Source organism: Sinocyclocheilus rhinocerous, unplaced genomic scaffold, assembly GCF_001515625.1.
Source record: "Sinocyclocheilus rhinocerous isolate Xijiao unplaced genomic scaffold, SAMN03320098_v1.1 scaffold401, whole genome shotgun sequence".
In the NCBI taxonomy this organism is placed as follows: Eukaryota; Metazoa; Chordata; class Actinopteri; order Cypriniformes; family Cyprinidae; genus Sinocyclocheilus; species Sinocyclocheilus rhinocerous.
In genome coordinates, this window is record NW_015624202.1 from 270,011 (window position 1) to 279,681 (window position 9,671).

At 36.6% G+C, this 9,671-nt stretch overlaps 1 protein-coding gene across 1 annotated transcript in view; it reads left to right on the top strand.

The window, feature by feature from the left end:
* The first annotated feature begins 905 nt into the window (after positions 1-905).
* calml4b (calmodulin-like 4b) overlaps positions 906-9,671 on the top strand; it is a 15,955-nt gene continuing 7,189 nt past the window's right edge. Inside the window, exons 1-3 of the mRNA XM_016550431.1 lie at positions 906-931; positions 2,880-2,994; positions 4,625-4,723. Of these exons, the coding sequence (XP_016405917.1) occupies positions 2,992-2,994; positions 4,625-4,723 (102 nt within the window). The 5' untranslated portion in view covers positions 906-931; positions 2,880-2,991. The remainder of the gene's footprint in view (positions 932-2,879; positions 2,995-4,624; positions 4,724-9,671) is intronic.

The window sequence follows — 9,671 nt, forward strand, 5'->3', positions numbered from 1 at the left end:
AACCAAAGATTTGTTTTATGTGTTTGTTTAAAAGTTTTCTACAATGTCAGAAGCCTGGATCCAATACCAAAAAATAACATGGATCTGAAAATATTTATATATTTACACATCACTGTACAATAGATAATATCGGTAAAAAAATAATAAATAAACAAATAAATATAATTAGTTGTAATAAATGTTATATTTATATATACTTGTAATTTTCTTACAAATAGATTACAAATTACAAATTAATGATTCAATAATAAATACAGTTTTTTTTTGGCAGGCTTTTCTAGTGACACACAGTGCTGTATATTCAACAGAAATATTAAACCCTGAAACATGTCATGCGTTTACAAAGGGAGGGGTTTGGATTAAAGGTTTATCTGCACAATCAACCGCACCAACTATAAATGCACCGAAGCTCTCACAAAACCTAATCTTTCAGGATTTCGTGTTCGAACTGACAAGCTTTAATTATTTACTTGTTTTACTAACTACTAACGTTTTTATTTAGTTATGTGTTTTGTTTGATTTTACTTCATATTATATAAGCATAATAATAAGCATTTCTTTTTATAACTAGTCAGAAGTCAGTGTGTAGACCTGATGTATTTTGTCAGCTCAGTGTGAACTATAGGGCGGGACACTCACATCTTCTTGTGTTACAGCTACACCAGACACTTGTGTTACAGCTACACCAGACACCTGCCATGAGTGTCCTGCAGCTTTACAAGCGCTGCATCCAGGAGAGAGCAGGACTAAACCAGAATGATTGCTTTCTTTTAGTGCTTTACCCCTGCCTGCTGAGGTCAGAGGTCAGTCAGGGGATCATCTGTCTGCCTCCAGTGCGGATGAAAGCAGAACATCTTCATGGTGCCGCTGAAATGCCATCCATCATGCACAAGAGGCAAAACTGTGCCATGCATGCTGCCTGCCTGACCAGGTTTGAAACTTTTCATATTGTTTTTAGACCACATACTGTATGAAGTACAATGAAAGTTTTGTAAACAATGCAGATGCATTGTAAAAGATTCATTAAGTGCATATGAGCAGTTGGCATTTGTCTGTTGACAGTTCTGGTTCTATAAACTATATCTAATAATTGTGTGTGTAAAATGTGTCTAATGATTAAATATTTATTTCAAATAATTTTTAATATATTCATAAATATATATTTAAATATTTCAAAAAATGTGCTTGGATTGGGTTGAATCCACCTTAGAATCACATTCAAAAGCCAAAAGCTCTTTGATGCCTCCCAGAACCCCTGCAGCCGGAGATATTGCATTGGGATTTGAGGGAAACCAATCGGATGAGATTAAAGTGCGTTTCCCACGGCGGTCCATGAGACGCTTTCTATCCGCTTTCTACGTTTTCTTGATCTGTAAATGGAGGGAGAGTCCGGATGCGTCCCAAACCATCATCATTACACTTGCACTTTTTAGTTGAATGTTTTTTAGGTCAAGAATTTGTGATTTGAACCAACGTATTTAACTTAAACTCTTCACGCTTCTATAGTGAGTTCTGCACCAGGGTTATTATAATCAAGTGAAACTAAATGTTATTTGAAATTAAAAGGAACTTTAACTGGAATAAATTAAAATATATTTTTTTAAATGTAAGAATATATACTTTTAAAAGATTACAATAATTTATTTCAGCAACTAAAACTGAAATAAAAATAAAAAATAAACTATCTAGACATGAATATAAAATGACTGAAACTTTAACTACAATTAAAATGAAAACAAAATATTCATAAAACCTATAATAGTATCTCTATAACACTTACTTTTTTTTTTTTTTTTTTTTTTTACAAATCTAATTTATATTTTTGCAATGCACAGTTCGAATGTGATCTTGAATATTACTTTAGCATTTTTGTAGAGATGCACCGATTGCGATTTCCGATTTTTTTTTGTTAGTGTGATCTGCCGATACCGATTTTTGCCGATTCCGATTTTCTTTCTAAGAACTATAATTGACAGCATATACAAACAAAAATCTACTTTTCTTCAACGCAAAGTTTTATTTTCATAAAAAAACACAAGTAAAAAAAAAGTAATAAAATAAGAACAAATAAAAAAATTGCAAACAACAGCACAAATAAATGCAACAGAATAAAGAGAGCTAGAACTGACTGTGTTTAACTGGATACTCGCTAAGACGGGCATTTTGACATAATTTTGTATGTTTTAGCGCAGTTAGCCACTCATTTTGGTATTTGTAGCTCACAAGCTGTCTGAGACTGAGCGTGGCTTGTGCGCTCCACTAATATTGATCAGTGGTGGTGCACGCGTTTGGTGTAAACGCGAAACCTGCGGGAATTACTGCGAATGAGACGTGTGTGAGAGAGAAGGGGTCGTCGGAGAGAGAGAATGCGCGACATTATGGCCTGTGCCGCTGGTAACAAAACGAACCGGCTCGGAATCGAAAAGAAGTGAGACTGACCGGCCGATCACCGATCCGGGCCGATCATGAGGAAAATCCGCCGATTCCGATCCCTGGCTGATCGATCGGTGCATCTCTACATTTTTGTTGATTTTGTTGTCCTCTGATGTGGCATTAGCTCCTGCATCCTCATGTCAACAATTCCATTAAAACTGATTTGTGCTCCAACATCTGGTCCTCGGTGCAAAGTCAGCATGAAAGTCAAACAACGGGAGAAAGAATTAAAGTGACATAACCAGAGTGAGACAGATGGACATAAATATATGAAAAATATTTGCCAAATGCTCTGGGAAACACACATCAGGGCCTGACATCCTCTATCTGATAGACGCTGCTAAAAGCATCAGCCATCAGCGGAGCGTTGTGTGACTTTAATGACCTCAGGCACATTTCTCATTATCATTTTATATTTGTCTTTTGATGTCATGTCCTCTTGTCAGACACGGCTCGAGGGAGACGGACTCCTGTCTGAGGAAAGCTCAGTTCCACATGGACCTCTGGTGTTAATTTACCCTCCAGAACTGGCTGCTGGACTTTGGCAGGCCTTTAGCCATGGTATCAAAATAACGTAAAACAAGCTTCACATTGTTTTATTAAATAGAGATCTGAAAATAATCAAAACCTTTACATTTTAAAAAAATACATAAAAAAAACATCTTTGCGCAAAATTCATTATTTGACAACATTCCATGGCAATGATATTTTTGAGATAATAATTATAGTTTTTATTAATATATTAATAAATAATTAATATTTTTATTTTTATTTTATATTTTCCATTTTCATTTTCCTGTTAATTGTACTTTAAGTTTTAGTTGTTTTTTTTTCATTTATAAATATTTTATATACAATAATGTTAAATATGTAATTTTTTATTATTCTTATTTTACTTTAGTTATTTTAGTACATCAACCTAAAGTAAATGAAAATGAGAAATGTTGATGAAGTTTAAAGTTTTTTAATGATTATGTCAAGTAACTGTTGTTTTTTTTTTACTTATGAAAACACAATTTATCAATATTTTAGTAAAGAAAAGGTGGATGTTTTGAGTTTTCACTGTATAGAGATATACAGTATAGAGATAATTCACATTTTTTACTTGCAATAACATCTTTTTTAAAAGTATTTTACTGTAAAACTGCACGTATTGTTAAATGTAATATACGCTGTAGTTTTACAGTAAGGTTGTACTGTAGTTGTAGTTGTATTTTGTAAGGTAAATTGAAAGCAAATTTTTACATTATTTTTTTCTTTAAAATAATTCTTATTTTTTACGCTGCATACATTTTCTACACCTTTTCTTGCTTAATGAACAGTTTACACATTTATTAAAGCACTTGTATTAATTCTTTTGCACAAAGTGTTTCAATTTCAGCTGTAAGGTAGTTTTTCCTCACTATTTTGTAAGGTAAACTGAAAGCCAGTTAACAGGTTTTACATTATCAGAATCGGAAAGAGCTTTATTGCCAAGTGTGCTTACACACACAAGGTATTATCGAAAAGAAGTGAGACTGACCGGCCGATCACCGATCCGGATAACATATTTTTTAAAAGTATTTTACTGTAAAACTGCACGTATTGTTAAATGTAATATACGCTGTAGTTTTACAGTAAGGTTGTACTGTAGTTGTAGTTGTATTTTGTAAGGTAAATTGAAAGCCAATTTTTACATTATTTTTTTCTTTAAAATAATTCTTATTTTTTACGCTGCATACATTTTCTACACCTTTTCTTGCTTAATGAACAGTTTACACATTTATTAAAGCACTTGTATTAATTCTTTTGCACAAAGTGTTTCAATTTCAGCTGTAAGGTAGTTTTTCCTCACTATTTTGTAAGGTAAACTGAAAGCCAGTTAACAGGTTTTACATTATCAGAATCGGAAAGAGCTTTATTGCCAAGTGTGCTTACACACACAAGGTATTTGTCTTGCACAGTGCATAGACAGGATGACAAGTGACAAGACACTTTATATATGTCCGTTGAAAATTTTTTTTTTTACACTGCGTTGTTGTTGCAAAAAAAAAAAAAAATTTAAGCAGTTACACCTGTCCTTGTGTATTATTGAGCAGTTTATAATTTTATTAAGACGCTTGTGTTAATTCTCTGGCACAAAATGTTTTATTTAAGCTGTAAGGCACCTAAAATCACTGATGTTTGATGCTTTTTCTGTGGGTTTCTTAAGATCTTTTGTCCTTTGGAGTGGTTTCCTTTGAATAAACCCAGTGCCGGTGACTATTTCCAAATGCTGTACAACATCACAACACCCTTCCTGCTGCTCAAGGTGAGTTTATTATTATGAAGCAGGTCACCAATTGCGGTTACACCTATTTCTAGGCTCCACCCCTTCGCTAAGCCCCGCCCCTTTGCAAATTGCAACGCACTGGACCAAGATGTATTAGACTTCCAGGATGGATGTACGGTGGCCGAGAAGTGCAAAGCAAATCACAATTCTGAAAACAAAATAACAAATTACAAACGCAAATGCAAGTCTAAAAAATAAAATAACAATTCAGAAAGCACAACAACAATTCAGAAAACATTATAACAAGTCAGAAAATTTAGTGGTTTAACTGATTCAGAGTTTCAAAAAGCTCCATTTCAAAAATCACTAAACATGCTTTTTTTAAATCATCACAAGCAATGTCGAAATTCGAAAATGAATGGCTCCTTTGATCTGTTTTTTTTCGATGGTGAATCACTTGAACTGATCGAAGTCACGAGTTTGAATCAATCTGAGTGAAATTCCAACGTAAATGACTCACTCAATTGATTTGGTTTGTCTGTTCTTCCGCAACAGTACTACTACTGGCTTAGCTCGCTAGTTTTATTACATTTAACTGAAATAAACGAGTATGAAAAAAGTATGATGTTTACAAATAAAATCAATATTTCCATTCCAAAAATAACACCCAACACAAGTCTACAAACATATTCAGGTGAGGTAGCCGGTTTACAGCTAACTAGTAAAAACACTGGATTAAAATGATGAGCTGCACCTCAAAATAGAGTGTTTTCACAGCAGGTCATCAATCCGGAAGTCAACCATATTGGCGGCACTGAATGTAAGCAATGGCACTGAACTGAACGGAACTCGTCTATGGGCTTGGCGAAAAAACGAAGTAGTTCACTATGTCGCGATAAGAAATAGAAGGAAGAATTGTCGGGTCATCAGTCCACAACAAAGGAGGTAGTTGTACGGATCTTTTCCACCTATTACAGGGCTCGACACTAAAGCCCTGTTCACACCAAGAACGATAACTATAAATATAATATATCAACATCTTGGCGAACGTTACCTCAGCGTAGATGAATTGTCAATTAAAGAATTAGGACCACCAAGACCAAATTTAAACATCAAACATGTATCTACAAAGGGCGGGAAGTCGTATAAACGGGGATTTCCGAGGACGTGGTATGAGTGGAAAAAATGGCTAGCAGGCTGCGAAGTAGCTAACGCTTTATTCTGCTAACTTACCCCCTTAAGTTAATGTAAGGGAGTAATGTAATATAAGTGAGTAATGTAAGGGAGCAGTGTAAGTTAAGTTAATGTAAGGGAGTAATGTAATGTAAGTGAGCAGTGTAAGTGAGTAATGTAAGGGAGCAGTGTAACTTAAGTTAATGTAAGGGAGTAATGTAATTGATATAAGTGAGCAGTGTAATACAAATTAGCTGTGTAATATAAGTGAGTTGTGTAAATAGTGATTTATGTGACTTGAATTATTTCTTATTACACTGAAATTGAAGTAAAAAAGTTTTTTGGAAAGCCACATCCTGGCTTCAGTCTTCATTTGCTGCTGAATTGTGTTAACACGCATATAGAAACATAAGGAGAGCAAGAGATTGATTGTTAGAGTCAGTTTATTTTTAATTAATACTATAGTAGTTCAGTTTCCTTTACATCTTTAACTAGCCATTAATTTATCAATTGAATGGGTGACCTATCCTCATTAATCATGCAAACATTTGCCCCCCCTGAGAGAATTGGCAGGAGCCGCCGCTGCTGGTGACTGAAGAAATATTTCGAGAAGTTGCAGACTCGTGGTACACAATCAAAGTAAATGGCACACATGACCCAACTGGAATGGAAAATATTTCCATAATCGTTCGCTTTGTTAAGGACAATTATCAAGTCACAGAGCGACTTCTTTCCATGACAACAACTGAAAAAGGGGATGCCCAGACCCTGACCAACACAATAATTACAGAGCTTGAAAAGAATGGGCTCAGTACTTCTAAAATATTGAGCCAGGTGTATGACGGGGCCTCTCTCATGTCCAGAAAAAACAGAGGAGTACAGAACATTTTGCAGGACAAATTAGGAAGAGTGGTTCCGTACGTGCATTGCTTCAATCATCAGCTCCATCTTGTGGTAGTTCATGCAATATCCACAGAGCCTGCGGTTGAAGACTTCTTTAATGTGTGCAACTTGCTTTATAAATTCATAAAGAAGCCAACCGTTGCTGTCTTGTACGGAGGGCAGCAGCTTAAGAGATTACTTGAACAGCGATGGACAGGGCATCTTCAAACGGTCAAAACAATTCTGAATTCTTTTCAAGACATTACTGAGTTGTTAGCCGAGATCAATGGAAACCGCAGATACGAGACGGAGGTGCGCATGGAAGCAGCTGGCCTGATTAGGGAAGTATCCAGAGACGAAGTTCATTGCCCACATGGTGTATAAGATCCTACAACTGCTTGATGCTCCAAACAAACTGATGCAGTCAGAGGACATGGACCTTCTAAGTGCAGTCAAATTAATTACATGTGCTTCAGAATGCCTTACGAAATTGCACAGTGAATCTGACTTCTTAGAGCTGTGGGAGAAAACCGATGACACTGAAATGCCAAGACCTCCCAAACGAAAGCGGACCATCAACAAAGGCCTTCAAGAATATCTGCTGGAGGAAAGCATTGGCCAGGCTCAAGGTGATTTGGGAAATCAAGAAGAGCTCAGACGATTATACTACAGTACTTTGGACGCAGTGCTTGCAGAAATCTCAGAGCGTTTCGGAGAAAGAAATAGCAAGTTAATTGAAGCTCTTTCAGCTTTTGATCCACAGTATGACAGCACTTTCTTGGATGCGCAACTCGTACAAGATATGATGAACTTAACTAATTCGGAAGTGATTCATTCAGAATTTGTTGTGGCCCGACAATTCCTGCGTAAAGTACTGGCTAGATCGATTTCTAGTGGCGAGAAATTAACACTTAAACAAATACTCCAGGAGCATCATACTACGCTTGAAGCTATGTCTAGTGTACTCGCTGCAATGAAATGTGCGCTGACATTTGGAGCTTCTACAGCTACATGCGAAAACTCATTTTCTACTCTGAAAAATGTGTTCACGGACAAACGAAGGAGCATGCTACATCAGCGAAAGGCCCATTTAGTGCAACTGGCATTTGAAAGAGACTTGACAAGAAAATTTCGGGATGAATGGAAAGATACTCTACTGAGAAGGTTCAACGAGAGTAAGCGCCGCAGACTCCAGCTGTTCTAGCAGGTTGGTGTTATTTTATTTATTATAGAATGCGTAATTTGTTTATAACGTCATCTTATTTTAATCGTGACTTTTTTAAAAATGTTTGCGTAAAGTTTGAACCAGTTCTGATGGCCAGTGCAAAATCATAATACATTTTTCTTCTTTGCGAATAGTGACGATGATTAGTAATACTAATCACTTTTTTTTATAGGCTAAACTAAATTATATCGATACCAAACGCCCACTGACACTCACGCTATGTGCCCCCCCGGGCAGAAGGGATAGCCCCCCCTGTTAAAATGTTCTGGCGCCGGGACTGATTAGTTACATGTGCTTCAGAATGCCTTACGAAATTGCGCAGTGAATCTGACTTCTTAGAGCTGTGGGAGAAGGCCGACGACACTGAAATGCCTAGACCTCCCAAACGAAAGCGGACCATCAACAAAGGCCTTCAAGAATATCTGCTGGAGGAAAGCATTGGCCAGGCTCAAGGTGATTTGGGAAATCAAGAAGAGCTCAGACGATTATACTACAGTACTTTGGACGCAGTGCTTGCAGAAATCTCAGAGCGTTTCGGAGAAAGAAATAGCAAGTTAATTGAAGCTCTTTCAGCTTTTGATCCACAGTATGACAGCACTTTCTTGGATGCGCAACTCGTACAAGATATGATGAACTTAACTAATTCGGAAGTGATTCATTCAGAATTTGTTGTGGCCCGACAATTCCTGCGTAAAGTACTGGCTAGATCGATTTCTAGTGGCGAGAAATTAACACTTAAACAAATACTCCAGGAGCATCATACCACGCTTGAAGCTATGCCTAGTGTACTCGCTGCAATGAAATGTGCGCTGACATTTGGAGCTTCTACAGCTACATGCGAAAACTCATTTTCTACTCTGAAAAATGTGTTCACGGACAATCGAAGGAGCATGCTACATCAGCGAAAGGCCCATTTAGTGCAACTGGCATTTGAAAAACTGATTGTTTCGATTGTCCTCTTGCACGTGTTTTTCTTGTTTAACACTGTAAAGCTGCTTTGACACAATCTGTATTGTATAAAGCGCTATATAAATAAAGGTGACTTGACTTTTGCTTGAATGGACAAATACATTTGTCAAAATACCTGTCTTGGTATACCTGACCGTGCCAGTAGAAAAAAATCCAGAGCGTTGAGCCTTGTGTTAACTTTAGTTTGTCAAAATCTTGCTTACTAAGTCCTCTATGTGATTTAGCAGCTTCCACACATTTTTCCGTGGTTTAGACATCATAAATTAGTAGAACAATGTCTTCAGTAGTACATTAACCGTGCAATCCACATTATCTCCAATATGGCTGTGCATTCGGGTAACTGACCAAACCGTGATGGAGGTACAATGTTTACATGTTAGATGGAAACATTGTACATTATGATCGAGTTTGTAGCTTAATTCACTATATTTTAAATAGTTTGACCACTGCAGTTCAGTTGGTGACAGACAGTTCATTAGGAAATCAGTTCACACATATCTGATTGACAGATAAAGCGCATATTTCAGTGTTGTTGTTTATTTTATTTTATGGATATTTCAGCTAACAGTTTGCTTTGTACATTCAGTTTAACAACATAAAGTTAAAGCTGGATCATGAATGATTCGCGCGAACATAAACGCATTTAGGCAGATCGGGGGAGCATTCCCTTCAGAAACAAACATAATCCACTGCGTCTTCAGTGGCTCAGATGTCGGGAGTAAATGACGACTGCTATGT